This window comes from Vombatus ursinus, unplaced genomic scaffold, assembly GCF_900497805.2.
Source record: "Vombatus ursinus unplaced genomic scaffold, bare-nosed wombat genome assembly UNPS02009062.1, whole genome shotgun sequence".
NCBI lineage: Eukaryota > Metazoa > Chordata > Mammalia > Diprotodontia > Vombatidae > Vombatus > Vombatus ursinus.
This window is the reverse complement of record NW_020948840.1, coordinates 12,161,778-12,178,355: the sequence shown is the minus strand read 5'-3', so window position 1 is coordinate 12,178,355 and position 16,578 is coordinate 12,161,778. Positions and strand designations below refer to the sequence as shown.

At 37.9% G+C, this 16,578-nt stretch overlaps 1 protein-coding gene across 2 annotated transcripts in view; it reads left to right on the top strand.

The window, feature by feature from the left end:
• LTBP1 (latent transforming growth factor beta binding protein 1) overlaps positions 1-16,578 on the top strand; it is a 485,724-nt gene that overhangs the window by 204,842 nt on the left and 264,304 nt on the right. For both annotated transcript variants that reach the window (XM_027850411.1, XM_027850410.1), the window contains exon 5: positions 5,394-5,561. In XM_027850411.1, coding sequence (XP_027706212.1) covers positions 5,394-5,561 — 168 coding nt within the window. The remainder of the gene's footprint in view (positions 1-5,393; positions 5,562-16,578) is intronic.

Here is a 16,578-nt window from a genome sequence, read left to right as displayed (position 1 = left end):
ACAATGGAGTTGGGCTAGATCATCTCTAAGTTCTCTTTTACCTCTAAAATTCCTTGATTCTTTGATCTCTGCTAAATGAAATAGCTGTCATCCTTTCCTCCTACCCCTGCCCCACAACCATGTCCCTCCCATAGTAGGAATCAACTAATAATGATAACAATAACAACAATAACCACTTTAAGGTTTGCTAAATGCTTTACAAATATTGTCTCATTTGATCCTCACAATGATTCTGGGAGGGAGGTGCTATTATCCCCATTTTTATAGATCAGGATACTGAAACAGGAAGAAGTTAAGTCACTTGCCCAGGGATCACACATTATTTTAGTATCTGAGTCTGGATTTGAACTCAGATCTTCCTGACTATAACATTTTTCTGCAAAACCACTGGGCTTAACCCACATCTACATTCTGTTTTCCCTGATAGGCCATCATTGGTATTCTGGTGCCTTGGGCATCAATTTTATCACTTAAAGTATGGAGTTGATTTTTAATGGGTTAAGAAAGGTAGGCTCAAGACGTTCTCTATGAAAGTCTTACTTTGTGCCACAGTTGTGGCATGCCACTTTGTAGCTTGGAAGTGACTGCTTTTTGAAGGCTATGCCAAGGGAACACAGACTATGGTAGGTACTTCCATACTTGAAAGGCTTTTCATGAACCCCCAGATTGCAGATCTGTCATCAGAGGAGGAGTCTAAACTAGTGTTAAGAGACTCATCTCCAGACCAGTGGTCACCAGGTGATGCACTTTTGTTTTGTTTTTCACCAATAGAAGCCTGAATATCAAGATGCAAGATAGGGTTGTGATCTGCATTGAGAGGAAGAATCTAATGAATCCTAGATATGAATCCTAGATATTGAAATGAATATTTCACTAATATGAATCCTAGATATTGAAATATTGGCACTCATAGGCAGAAGGAGAGAAGTCTGGGAGCATGGAAGTTGTTTTTTCAAGTCATTTTACTATTTACTGAATTATGGTTAGGTAGGTGAAATAGAGTCTGATGTGTGGAAGAGTCACTACTGATACTGAAAAGAATTAACATTTAAACATACATCAATGTTTCAAAGATCTTTCATATCCTCAGTCTGAGTACTCTTTCTATTGACATGGATTATAATCTATCTGCAGCTTAGTTGGTGGTCTTTGAGAGACCTTTTATAGTTGTTATGATGGAAAAATTCTCCCTCCTGTGGCCAATCTGGTGACGGTCCTCATTCACCATTCTGATCTTTAGACAAATGGAGTTGCACAGACTATCACCATACTCCTGGTATTTAAAACCAAAGTTAATTATAATAGAGAAATAAACAGGATACTGAGGAACAAGAGGACCTACTGAGGATCTATTTGAGAAGTGGAGTGCTTTCTAGCAGAATAACTTGTAAAACATCAGGGAAAAAATGAAATAAAATATTCTTCTGCCTTCCAAGAAGAAGTGGACCCTGTAAAAGTCAGAATTGAGTCACATAAAACTGTCTTTGCCTTTTGAAAGTCCAGATGAGTCTAAGCCAATTTTTTTTTTGGCAAAATGGTATTATAAGTTTTTAAAAACAATAGACTGAGAGAATCTCAAGTGCCTATTAAGTGACTACTGTAGACTGGAAGGAGAAATGAGAATAATGATTAAGGGCTTGCTTTCTTTGGATGGCCGATCTCTGCTTCACTAAGTAAGTATAATTTAGGTGAAGGTATGAACATCTGTATGGCAGCTGCTGGTACAACATGTCAATGCCAGAGGAGACAAAATAGTTGGCACAATACCTCTAACTTCAGTATTGTACCAAGAGCCAGAAAAAACACAAATTTATATTCTTTTGAAGTGGGAAGATATTATCTCCTTTTTTCCTGAGTTTAATCACATTCCCTGACCTCCTACCACCCTACCCCCAACAAAAAAAATAAACAACCCATCAATAAAAAGTCTGTATCCTTAAGGTATCATAAGTATGGTCTGAGAACAGAGTGTGATCCAATTTCTGTGTGGTACTGTTGAAAAAAGAAGAGAAGCTAGGCCATATGGATTTTTCTGATTGTAGAATGAATATTCTTTTTTTTAACCCCTCCCTTGTGTCTAAGGTAAACTTGTACAGACAGTTTTCTTAAATCATATAAGAATTTGGGATAGAAGTCATGTAAACAGTTGAAACATACTTTGTGGCTGCCTGTGCAGTGTCGTGGAAAGAGTGCTGCAGTTGGTTTCAGGAAAGATCAGGGCTTGAATCCAGGCTCAGCTAGTTATTATGTGATCTTAGATAAGTCACTTAATATCTCTGGGTGAAACTTAGCTTCATCACCTGTCAAATTGGGATAAATAATATTTTCATTACCTAGTTCACAAGGTTTTTGTGCAGACATTGAATTGAACACACATTTACTTGGCACCAGTATATGCTGGTCACTATACTGGGGATATGAAGACAAAAATGAAAGCCCCTGTCATCAAACACTGACTAGAAGGATATACGAATAACTAAATACAAAGTAATTCATTCATTCTCTCTCCCTCCCTCCATCCTTCTCTCTCTCTCTCTTTCTCTCTCTTTCTCTCTCTGTAAGCTTGTGTACTTCAAGGCAGAGAAAAAAGGAAAGCTCTTGGGAGGAGATAACTTCTGAATTGAGTCTTGAAGGGAAAGAAAGACTCTTAGAGGCCACAGAGGCAAGAAATGGAATTCTGATTTTGAGAAACAGGGCATTTCAGTGTGACTGGAGCCTGAAGTACATGAAAGGAGTCATCTGAGATAATTAATACTTGATAAGTAGGCTGGAGCCTGATGTTGGAAGGCTTTCACTTCCAAACTTAGAAATTTGTATTATATCCTAGGGGCAACAAGGAGCTGCTGTGGGTTTTTGAGCAGGAGAGCGGCAAGGTCAGAGCTCTGCCTTAGATTATTTTTTAGTAGTCAAGTGGAGGGTGGATGGGAAAGAAGGGAATGGAATCTGTAAACTTTAGACTGCTGTGTAAACATAATTATTATTGAAGGACATATAAAGGTCTGACTGATTGCAAATGTCTCCCCAGTGGTTAACTGTGTGCCTGCAATTCCCACCATTAGGGTCACCCCTTTGAATTAAGATATCTGTTTCAGTTTTAGGTCATGAGCCAAATTAGGATCCCTGAGAGTTAATAATTGTTCTGAAGGTTTCTAAGAAAAAGGCTTTCTTCAAAACTTTCTGGTTGAATATAGAGTAGGATGAGGAGGTAGTCGGGGGTGGCGGGGGGGGGGGGGTGTTTGGGGGGGGAAGACTCCTAGAAACAGTCAGCTTCAGCACTAGATTCCTTCCCAGCCCAAGCCATGGCTGAACTCGTTGAACCTTAGGCGGTCAGAACAGCTTGAAGATGCCCCAGCCCTCTTTGATTAATGTCTGGGTTTCTGGGGAGTGGGGAGTGAAGCTGCAGAGTTGGCCTGGAAGGCACCATACACTGCTTACTTATAAAGTGTTCTGTTGTGGTTAGAGAGGAGACATTAATTCTGTTTTCAAAGACAGGTGCTAATTACTTTATTTCCTTTTTTAGTCTGTAACATCATAAGTATCCGATTTAAAGTCAGAACAAGAAAATGTTTAGTCATTGACTTCAAGGTATTATTTCCAGAAAGGTGGCTGTTAAAATGTAAATACTTACCAGTGGAGGTAACATTTTTTGGCCTGTTAGTACCCAACATTAATTAACATTAATCATCAAATGAGATCAAGACCTTGAGGATGATCATAAATAATAAGTCTTGCGTTCGAATAAAAATGGAGTATCGATATAGCCAGTCAATAATCATTTATTAGGAGCTTGCTAGTGCTGGGAAGGCAAATACAAGAAAAAAAGAAAGAGTCCCTGCCCTCAAGGAGTTTATATTCTAATGAAGGAAGACAGCACATAAGAAGAAGCTGAAAATGGGAGTGGGAAGGAAGGTACCCAGTGTGTATGTGTATGTGTGTGTGTGTGTGTGGTGGGGGGAGATGATGAAGTCTGGATTGTGGTCTGGTGAGAAAAGAACAGGTGAAGAACTGACTGGCCCTGGTGACTTCCTTAAATGGTGACTGTGGGCGGTGCCATTCAGTCAGACCAAGACCAAAGGAATTGAGAATATTACTTCTGAGGTGTGAATTCCAGGGTTGAAGTAATCTTCTAGGATGAAGGGGTTTCTGGGGCATGGTGGTGAAGTCTGGATTATGTGAAATATAGATAGGAATGGGGAGGATGGAGAATTTTGGATGTGGGAAGGGCAGATCTGATTTAGGTGGCCCGCTTTGTGGTCTTAGATGTTGGTACACGAAAGGATACTTAGAGGTAAGGTCTATTGAAAGCAGACTTTACTTGCCCTAGGAATGTGCTTAGGGCTCATAACCCTGACTGTTGCAAATCTGACTCCATTTGTAGAATTTAAACTCCTTGAGGACAGGGACTGTTAGCATTCTTTTGTCTTTGTATGGCATATAGTATGCATAAATGATGGTTGAGGTTAACTGAATTGAATTCCTAGGGCTAAGGTTAGCAAATCAAAGTTACTACCAAATACCTGAAAGAAAGTATAGACTGGATGAATGTTTATTGAAGTGAATAAATCCTCCCACCAAGCACACCCTTTGCTAAGGACAATTTAATCAGAAATCTCTTGATAGGCACTTTACAGTATCTAGTTTTTAAAAAGTGGGCCATTTTCATATTCCACCTAAAACTGTGAGAATTCCGAGGTAATGTTTTAACACAGAAGTAGCTCTTAGCACTTTGTCCTGACCTTCCTCCCATTTAGATAGATGGAACTGATAGCCAAATAAAATCTATTCTGCCTAAAGTCCAATGAAGAAATAACGCCATTGACTTGTGAAAAAAAGAAATTGTGCCCGAGCAGCCGCGTCACAAGATTTGATCACTTCAGACATGAGTGCCAGGAGATTTGAGACAGATGTTCTCAGACACGCTGCGTGCCTAAAACATTTCCAGGGGTCGGCTGCAAATAGTGACTTAATACCGGCAGAAACAGGAAAAGTCTGCAGGAGGAGGACACAAGATTTTGTTCCACACTAGGTGCATGGCCAACCTCTTTACGTTACATCTGCCTGTCAGGGTTGGCTATTTAATCTCTCGTGCCCTGGGTATTGCTCTTTGTCTGCCTGTGAATAAAGTACAGCATTGTGATTACTAATCCCACTCTGGTGACTTGACTTCAAATGTGGTTTTGGAGTGCATCCCAGAGTTCTGTTTGCTAAGCTTCCTACTCCTGTTTCAGAGACACCACTGGATACCGAGCAGAGAACACTGAAGGCTTCCCTCCTTTCTTAAAAACCTGTCGGGGTTGTGTGCTCCTTTTTTTTTTTTTAAACCTTCGAAGGAAATTTAATGGATACTAAGCTGATCTGTTTGTTTTTCTTTTTCTCTCTGCCTCCGCTCCCAGTGAGTAACCACACTGGCCGCATCAAGGTGGTCTTTACTCCAAGCATCTGTAAAGTGACCTGCACCAAGGGCAGTTGTCAGAATAACTGTGAGAAGGGGAATACCACCACTCTCATTAGTGAAAATGGGCATGCGGCAGACACTTTGACAGCCACAAACTTCCGAGTAGGTAAGTCACTTTGGAGCCAGAGCTGTCTTTAGTGTATAGATTTCTATGTTTTCGTGGCATGTACACCCCCTTGCTACTGCCTCCTTGCATTAGAGGATTTTGGTAATAAGTAAGTACTAGCATATTGCTTTTAGGGAAACCTTTTTTTCTTAGCTTTTTGAACTGTTTTCAACAAGACGTTTTATTTCCTGGAGGAATGAAAGCTTAAAATATTGCCCATTGCTATTTGTCAGTGTGGTGATCGTGTGTGAGTGTTCGGATAGACAGAACAGACAGGATTTAGTTTTGGACAGAAAACAAGTGAAGGCTTGAGTTGATCAATTTAGAAATATTTCAGTCAGATATTATACAGTTTGTTGTATTCCACCCAAGGAGTGTTTTGGGGAAAGGTTTAATAGATGACAATGAAACTTGACTTCATGATACTGTCCTTAAGGACAAATGCATGAAAACTGCTGGATTCTGAATTTTCATTCCAGAAAAGAATGACATTTAATGACTCTTGTTATGTTTCTACTTTGCACAGTTCAGATTATGTTAAGAATTTAAATATAATGTGGATCTCTTACTGGAGAGGTTGATACAATTGCTAGTATTGTTAATTTTGTACAATAAATGAAAATGTGAAAAATAACAGTTCCTTGGTGAGTGATAACTTTTGAGTTCCAACAAGTTGCTTAAGAACTACGGTGCCTAACGGGAAAAAAAATACCAACAAACCTGTTTTCTGTAAATTCAGGAAGAGAGCTAATCCTTCATTTTTGGCTCCCCAGATGGCTGTCATCCTGTCTCCTGTCATGCAATCCTGTATGTTTATCATAGGAAAATTTGATTTGCGATGTGCATTCGTATCATCACAGCCACCCATATTATCCTTCAGGTTACTGAGCAGAGCTACCTGAGTGTCAGACGTTTGATATGTCACATCTAACTTTTTGGTGGCATGGTGTTGTGTTTGAGGAGAAAAAACAAAATCATTTTTTCATCAAGATGACACAGAGGTCTGTGCAAATTCATTTTTAGCTGTTTAGTTACTCTTTTACTATACTGCTGTGTTGTCTAAGCATGCTCCCCGGTAGTATAGATCTGGCAAAAGCAGGCATGTTTTTTAAGATCCCTATGCATACTCCTTTGTAAGGCCAGTGTAATCATAAGTCATGAATTTCCTGTTTTTAGAATGGATATTCTTTTGAGGATGCAGTGACCAGGCAGATCTTAAAAATTATGCTAAATTAGGTAGACAGTATGTTGTAAGGGGAAGTGGCCATTCTGGTGGGAGTCAGGATTCCTAGACTCTGCTACCAACTAGTTGCGTGGTCTTGAACAAATCTTTGAAAGTCTCTGGGCTTTAAGTTTCCTTTTCTCTAAAAAAGGAAGTGTTGAACCAGATGATCTTTAGGATCTCAACTCTTAAATTGCTTGTATAATTGCATTAGTGAGGAAAGGTGTGGCTTTCTATTTGTTTGTTTTCTTAATACCAAGGAAAGATAGTTGTGAATTTCATGCATTTTCTCCTCATTAGTTTATTTGGATTTCTTGTCTTCCACTCACATCTCTTCTTCCTCAGTAGGAGCTGCAGCTTCTTTTCTTCTTCCTCCTCTTCCTTCTTCTTCTTGCCTTTGTCATTGCTTTCTTTTACAAGAATGAAGAAGGAAGGAGGAAGAGGGTAGTAACTAGTTTTCTATTTGTTTTGAAATGAAATATTTGAAAATTTTGAGGAACAGTGGAAGTGTACTTGTTAAAGCTTGTGATATACCTTCCCTTCTGGCTTTCCCCCAGATAATTAGAAACAATATACCTGTAGCTTTTTTTAATGCTGAATAAAGCCAGTTAAAAATAGCAAGCCACAAAAAACTTTTTACCAAAAAGGGGCTAGAATTGTGTTAGAAAAGGCATGGTAATAAATTGTTTTATCCATTCAGATTTGAGAAATATTTTATTTGTTTGTTTTCATGTATGTATATATGTATGTATTTTTTATGTCTTCTCTGAATATTTTTGTTCAAATATTTTATAGATTTCAGAGACAGATCTGGAGATAGCTCTAAAATATAGAATGTAATTTTCAGACATCTTATATTTTTGGTTTTCACAAACAAATAGAATTTGATGTCCAAAGGTATGTTTCAAAGGACAAGAAACAGATTATAGAACTTATGTATCCTCTTATAGTGATGCTACTAGTAGCTTTTCTAATTCATGAATTCCCTGTTTGTACTATTTGATTTATGCATGTTATTGAGATAATCACATTAAAAGTTTCTGACAAAGTATCTGATGTGTGTCTGGGAAACTTCATGGTCTGAGAAATTCAGAGCCAATGGACAACTTGTCATGTGTTTTATCTGAACATCTGTAAAAAGGGACATGGGCAGTGTAACAAGTCCAGGTGATATTGAGAGAGTAACAACAATGACAGTAGTAGCTTATCTTTATGTCACACTTGAAATTTTTTAAAGTGCTTTCCTTACAATATCTCCATAATGTAGATAGTCTTAAGTTTTATTCCAATTTTACAAATGGGGAAACTGAGGTCAAAAGAAATGACTTGCATAAGGTCAAGAAATTAAGTGGTAGGGTTGACCTAGCACATAAGCAAACTTAATCATAGTCTGTTAGCCACATAATTCCTTGGTTGGCTGGTGTCTCCCAGGAAGAATCAGGAATTTATGTAAAAAAGACTATAAGAGAGAGGTGGGATGGACTTTTATTATGATGCCTTGTCTCTCCAGCTGATCTGTGATGATTGTGAGATCTATGACAATAAAATGGGAGAGGCCAAGTCTGCTGCTATACAAGCATCAGCATGGTATTCTTTTGTGACAGGTTACCCTCATTATACTTTGACTTTCCTGAGGGAATGGTGGGATAAATAATACTGATATCTTACCACCTTTACTATTTTATATTAGTATAGTTCTCAGTGTTTGCATTATAATGCCCTACTAAACTATAAGCTCCAGGAAGGTGGGGACCATATGTTATCTAAATTTTGTCTCTCTCCCCAAGTACCTTGCACATAATTGACACTTAATAATTAATAAAGGGAAATGAATTGTTGAATGAGGATGAATAAAATAACTTATGACTAGCTCTTCAAGCTTCTCAAAAATGCGAGGTTTAAATACATGGTATTTTTATAGGGTTCCTATAATACCTATATTTTTAACTATTAAAAAGTTAACCTTATGTAGATCAAATTCCTTTACTTCATTATTCATCTCTCCCTCCCTTTTCCTTCCCCCTTTCCTCCTTCTCTCTTCTTCTCCCTTCTTCTCTTTCTTTCCTTTCCTCTCTCTCTCTCCCCCTCTCTCTTTCCCTCTTCTTCCCTCCATCCCTGTCCATCTCTCTCCTTTTCTCTTCTTTCTCTTTCCCCTTCTTTCCCCTCTTTCTCCCTTCCTCTCTTTTTCTTTCCCCCTTTTTATTTCTCTTTCTCCCTTCTTCACTCTTTCCCTCTCTTCCTGTATTCTCTCTTTCTCTCGCTTTACCTCTGTCCAACTGTCACCCCACCCCCTCACCCCTCCCTTTTGCCTTCTCTCCTTTTCTCTCAGTCTTTGTCATGACCCTTCTCAGCTGTGGCAGTCTGTGGTCTGGCCCTTAGGACTATTTTTCCTTAAATGGGAAATGCCAAGGACTGACAGCCTAAGTGTTACTTTTCTAATGAATTCTTCTGATTTCACAGGGACTCAAGGAACTGACCTTCTGTTTCTTAAGCTTTTGTACAGTCTTATGCTTCTCAAAGAATCACTATATAAAGTGTCTAGCATTGAATGAGTAATTACACAAATGTAATTAATAAGGATATTTCTTCTTCCAGTTATAGTAGTGATAGAAATATGCAAAAAATATCTACATGGAATACTTTATTTGCAATCATTCTTGGAAGGAATTAATGATCATCAAAGTAATGTGTTGAGTTCATATGGCACCTTTTTCCCCCTACCCCTTCTACCTTAAGGAGTTTTCACCTTTCTCATTCATCTTGAAACTTTTTCCTTGTGAGATATGGAAGGTTACAAATATGATTATTCTACTTTTTCAGATGAGGAAGTGAGCACCTTAAGAGGCTAAATGGATAGTTTGGAATATTATGTGGCAGCCATTGCCTCAACTTTAGATCTCTAAGTCCTTGTGTATATTCTTTACCAGGTCTACCATCTCCCATTTAAATCCCACAAAACTTACTTAATACCATTAGGTTTTATTATGAATAAAACAGTTTAAAATTGCTAAATTCAACAAGTAAACAGTTTCTTCATCCTCATAGCTATTTCATATAATGGGCAAAGAAAATTACATACCAAGAAATTTTTTGAGAGGCAGTGTGGTGCAATATGAAGGATCCTGGCTTTGGAGTGAGAAGATCTGGCTTCCGTTCCTGGCTTTGTCCCTTTACTACCAAGGTGACCTTGGGCAAGTCAACCTCCCTGGGCCTCAGTTTCCTCAACTATCAAATGAGGGGTGAAATTAGCATAATTCTTCAGGTTATAGAAATGCAGAATGTTAGAGATGGAAGGGACCTTAGCAGCTATCTAGTCTGAAAAGAAATTCCTTTTAAAACATACATAAAAAGAAGTCATTTGTTTTTTTTTCTTGAGGATATCCAGTGAGAGGAAATCTATTGCCCATTTTACTTATGGTCAGCTCTAATTGTTAGGATGTTTTTCATGACATCAAGCCTTAAAGTGTTTCTTTGCAACATCTATACACTGGGTTCTTCTGGTTCTTCCCTTTAGAGCCAAAATGACACATGTATTCTGTATTCCAAATGACATGATTTTGGATTCTTGATTACAATTATTGGGTCACTTCTGAATCTTCTCTTTTCTAAGCTAAACATCCCTAGTTCCTTTAACAGATTCTCATATGACGTAGACTCAAAACTCTTCATCATCCTGGCTGTCTTCTTTTGTTTGCTCTATAGTTTATCAGTGCCCTTCCTAAACTGTGGTGCCCTGAATTGAACATAGCAACCTAGCTCATTTTTTTTTTTTTTTACCTCTGGAGAAACTTTGTAAAGCTGGTATTAGCAGGGAGAAGACAAGGTCATGCTTTCTAAGCCAACATTGTAACCTTGATTTGTAAAGGCCATTTTGAGAGGTAGTTAGGTTAGGGCAAATCATGATTTGATTCACTTAATGCCATAATTTTTTTAGAAATGGAGCACTAGTATACAGAGGATGGTTTGTTGCCATCCTTCACTGAAGATGAAGTAAAGACATTTATTGAAACTGTATGGCATGATAACTTTGGTTTTCTTTTAAGAACAAGAGAGTTTCTAAGCAATAGCTTAAGGTATTAAAGACATCTGTGGAATACCTTTCTCTATTGTATATTAATAGATCTTAGGGAAGCTAGATGGCACAATGAATAGAGCGCCGGCCCTGGAGTCAGGAGGACCTGAGTTCAAATCCTGCCTCAGATACTTGACACTAGCTGTGTGACCATGGGCAAGTCACTTAACCCCATTGCCTAGCCAAAACAAAACAAAACAAAATGAAAGATAAATCTCATCTATTTGGGATGATTTTTCTGTGCTTAAAAAACTCAGAAGGATGTTGATGATCTTTCAGTATATCTTATAGTCTATAAAAATATTAATGTAGAATTCATTTGTTACTTATAATCTTCATTAGAATGTAGTCAGGGCAGCTAGGTGGCGCAGTAGATAGTGTGCTGGGCTTGGAGCCAGGAAGACTCATCTTCCTGAGTTCAAATGTGGCTTCAGACATTTACTAGCTGTGTGACCCTGGGCAAGTCACTTGATCCTGTTTGCCTCAGTTTCCTCATCTGTAAAATTAGCTAGAGAAGGAAATGGCAAACCATTCCAGTATCTTTGTAAAGAAAACCCCAAATGGGGTCACACAGAGTCAGACATGGCTGAAATGACTGAACAACAACAACAAAGAATGAAAACTAGTTCATTCGCATGCTAAATATTAAGTAATGATACAAATGCACATTTATAACCTGTTTACCTTTTCATCACCACTTCTTAATGGACTAAATGTCATTAAATGGAAAAACTACCACCTAAACAACCCATAGAGTGCTTGAGGACCTGACTCCATGGATACATAGCAAAGATATTTCTCAGAATGATGGACTGAAAGGGGATTAGATCCCTTGTAAAATTTTGCATGAAGACCTGGATTTTAAAGTTATGTTGTGACATGACTATTTTTGTGCCTTCACTTCACTGTTTCACCTGCCTGGAATATTATCCTGCTTTCTTCCTGCTTAATCAAATCAGGGTTTCTTAAATTTTTTCCACTTGTGACCCACAGTTTAAGAAGTGCTCAGGTCTCCCCACCCACACTGATTGTCCCCCCCTTTTTTTTGTTTAGGACAGTAATAAGAGCTGACATGTTTATAGCACTTGGAGTTTTAGAAAGTGTTCATCTGGTCCTCCCAACTCTCCTACTACAAGTAATATTATCCTCATTTTACAAATGAGGAAACCGAAGCTCAGAGATATTAAGTGACTATCCCTAGGTTACACAGTTAGGGTCAGAGGTGCAATTCAAACCCAAGTCTCTTCTCACTCTAAGTCCAGGGCAGTATACCATGTTGCATTATTCTCTGTTGCTTTAGATGTATTCATATTATCTCCTCAAAAAAAGATTATAATTCCCTAGAAAGGGACCGTGTTTTCTTTTCTCCTACACAGCTAAGCCTAGTTATTGGAAAATAGTAGGAATTCACTTAAAAACAAAATAACAACAACAATAACTGACATTTATATAGTGATTGAAGATTTGCAAAGCATATGTAATTTGAGTTTCACCATAACGTTGCAAAACAGTTACCAGCTGATATTATTAGTCCCATTTTATTGATGAGGAAACTGAAGCTCAATTTACCAATGATGAATATACAGTGTCTCTGTTTTCTCTAGTAGATAAACAAGAGTATGCCCCATCTTAATTATAATGATTTTGATTTAGTTTGGTGTTCAGGAGATTTTTTTCTAGTGTCTTGGACATGATTTAATGATAATAAAAACTGCCATTTCTTTAACACCTTCCATACATAATCTACTTTCATCTTTATAATACCAATCTGATATTTGTACTATTGGTCATAATCTCATTTTACAGAAGAGGAAACTGAGGTTCAGAGTAGGTAAGCGACTTTTCCTCCAGTTGTACTTAAAGTTTCAGAGGTGAGATTCATACCTAGGTCTTCCTAATTGTAAGTCCTGTGCAATTTCTTCTACATCCAGCAATCTCTTTCCTCATAAGCTGCACTCCACCATATCAGGTTGTCATTCTGAACTTATAATGGCTGTACTAGGGACACTTAAAAGAAATAGCACAACTAACTTTTTGACTCACTCACCCCAGAACCTATTGCCACCAGTCACAGATGATTGTTTACATTCTCATGTTTGTGCTTGCCCTGGGCGTGCAGATTTAGACTGTGCTGAGTGTAATTCTAAGTATCAGCCTTGTACAGAAGGTATCATATGGCATGGATGATGTGGTACAACCACACCCTCTTTGCCTTGGAACGTTCCCCTTTTTGAGGGATTCACTTGCTTACACATGAAGCCCATGCAGATTGCCAGCACTGCTGGCAAGGATGTGAACATTAAAACAGCCTAAGACATTTTGGGACCAGAAGCTATAGTCAGGAGGAAAAATGATTGACTTGAATTGATTTTTGGACCTCTTCAGTGATGTGCAATGACATGATTTAGTCTTATTTTATGGTAGATATTTGATGTTACCAAAAGACAGCTTTCCCCAGTATTTGTGCAACCAGTGGTGATGTTGCAGAAATAGTTGCATGTATTGGGAATATGGATTTAAAAATCAAATATCAGAAATGTATTTATGTGGTATAGTACTTCAAAATACCCTATGGTTTTATCAGTGTAAGTACATAAATTGAAACTTTTATGCTTTAATGGATAATTCTTCATGAATTCCTGTAGCCAAGCCAAAAAAAAAAATAAATTCATTTGGTAGCCATCCTCTTTGTGACAAGTTTCTCTGAACAGAAATCCACAGCTTGTTGTCTGACCCTCCTTCCCTTCTCTCCCACTAAAAGCAAACAATTTTTTTTATCCTTTTAAACTTTTTGTACATTTTGTATTTACCTCTCTGTGTATGTATATGTGTTGTTGTTGTTGTTTTTTTTTTTTTTTCCAGTAGAAGAGAATGCAAACTCCATGAGGGCAGGGGCTCTTTTTTCTTTATATCCCAAGGGGAGGGCCTGTATAATTCCTGCCACATAATCAGTGCTTAATAAATATTTATTGAAAGAACAAAGAACAAACAAATGGACAATATGAAAGGTTTCCATTTGGTAGAACCTGCCCGTACTCCCTTGGCATTGAATTTGAGAACCCAAGGTCACCTACAGGCCACAATGAGGAATACATCTAGACACATTCCAAGACTTTTTGGCATCCTTATTGTGCCTATTTTTTGATGTTTAGCAAAACACGTTCTAAAATCTCGGTGTTATCTTTAATATTTTGTGTCAGCTTCAAGCAGCCAAAAAAGCCTCCTCATTTTCTCCTTAAGTATTGGAAGAAGGAATAATAAATTTGTATACGGTTTGGAAGGCTGTCTTGGAACTAACATCATGGGTGATGTGAAAATGTTTTTGAGGGTAGCCACACAGTCATCTTCAGGCTTTGCAGTCCAGGAAAATAAAATAACTACCAAATGGAGAAGGATAAAGTTAACAGGGAAGTTTGCTGTAGATTTCATTCCCCAAAGTTGTATGAGAAATAAAGCAAACGAATAGAGCCAGAGTTACCACTGCTGCCAAGTTAATGCAATGCTGTCATTGATACAGTTATAAAGACTTGGTTTTCTCTTTAGTTGAAGGGTTTGGACCTCAGGAAGAGTTCACTGCTTGACTTCATTATCTTGACTGAATTCATACAGTAATTACTGAAGTGACTGGCATAGGCTCTAATATGGACTTGGAAAGTTGATGAGGAAAAAAAAAGCTTTATGCTGCAAATAAGATATTTCTTTACCAAACTTCAAAATGTCCATCAGATTTAATAAACGTTCATGGTGAGAGGTTGTGGATAGTTTCAGTATTTCCCTAGTACAAAAACAAAAACATCAGATTTTTTCCTAAAAGAGGTAAAAAAGGAAACTTAGACATGAAATGCTTTTGCAGTGAGGAAAGGCAGACCACTGTCCTTTTTTTTTCTCTCTCTCTCACTCACAAATTAGGAAGCCAGCTAGAACATTCCGAGTTTGTCTTATTTAGCCGGATTAGAACCCGTCTTTTGCCACTACATCGTCCCTTTCTGAAGAAGGGGTGATTTATGAGCCTTTTGGATCAACTTGTGGTATTAATCATGTTTGGGGCCAGCTGTTTTATTGGGTGTACACAGAGGGTAATTAGAAGCATGTGAGAATCTTGCAGTGCCCAGAGAACCACACAAGTCCCATGGAGGAGAAAAAATAACATGAGGGCCAAAGCTGTGTACACTTGATAAATAATTGAATTAATGCTAAAAAATAATTTGCTTTCTGCCTTGCCATTTTTGAAGGATAGCTTAAGCTCTTCAGGATGAAAACATCCTTTTATTGCAATATTCTCTCTGCAGAAATTGCAGCCTTATTTGGTGAAATACTTCTGATTGCTATTCATACAATGATTTTTATTTTCCTTCTGTTAAACTTCATTGTATTATATTGTTTTTTTTTCCTCCAGCCAGGAGGAAAACCTGACAGCTACTTAAAAGTATAGGTTTTTCAGCAACTTTGACACTTTGAAGGAGATTATATAAATGGCTCTTTAAAATACCTGGCATCCATGACTGTATTTGATTTGCCTAATAACTATCCTATAGAACGTGGTCAGGATTCAAGAGTTTACTCTATATCTTAGTTGGTTATTTGAAACTTGAGCTGCTGCAATGGTGGCTAAGTTTGAAGTACTTGGTCATGCAGCAATGGCAGCTGCTAAATCTGGGCCAGGCAGATGCTGTTCTTTTCCTCCTGACATGGGGCACTAGGATAAACTAAACTAGACAGGAAACCTAATAATTTAATTGTGGCTGGTGAATGGTTTCTTTCATCTTCATCTGAAAATAACATATCCCTAGGAAAAATCCCAATTTCCTTCTCTGTGAAATGAAGGGCTTGGATTAGATGGACTTTTAGTTTTCTTTTGGCTCTAACATCTCTCATTCTAATGAATGTTGAAGTGAACTCAATGGATCATAGAATTAAGAGCTGGAAATGGCCTTAAAAATTATGTAAGGTCTATCACTCCCTTTTTCTCTCCCTGTCAGTGGCGTATCCCAGTTGTATGTGGGATGGGTTCAAGTGCTGAGGCTTCAGGTCTTCGTAATAAATTAGTCTTTTTTTCTTTGGAAAGAATGACAAAAATGGATTTTCTATTTTTATTCCTTTTTATCATTGTAACTGCAAGGTTTCCTGGATATACAAAAAGATTTGGTAATACATGTTGAAGGATGCTGTGAATAGAGCTGTTCCTAGGGCTTAGCTCACGGGGCATGGACATGAGGGAGGATTATCTAGATCTTATTCTGTGGGCTGGATAGTGTATTAAGGCAATAGCTTGAGAGGGGGAAAAGTGGCTTTGCTGGCTATTGTGAAAAATTAAACTTGGGATTGTAGTCAGCCTATGACCTAGGCAGAACAACTGAGACTGCCTCTCCCCAATTTTAAACCCTTACTTAGGAGCTATTTTGCTTTTTCTGTGACTTCATCTATCCTTTATTATCAATACTCTTCTCGCTTTCTCAGTAACCCAGTGAACTATTAAATTTCTACTTGTAACCCACTCTCTACTCTCTCCCTCCTGAATTTTCTAAGTACTGTCATTGAGACCTGTCAGGAGCTTTTCATCTTCTCTCAGTCTATTACTTTTATTCTGACTTCAATTTGATTCAGTTGAGTGAATGTGTTTTAATGACTGTTAGGTACTGATGATACAGATTTTGGCTCTTTTCTCAGGGAATTTTGATTCCTTCCTGTCACCATCTTGATCTTAGAGTAATCCACTTCATTCA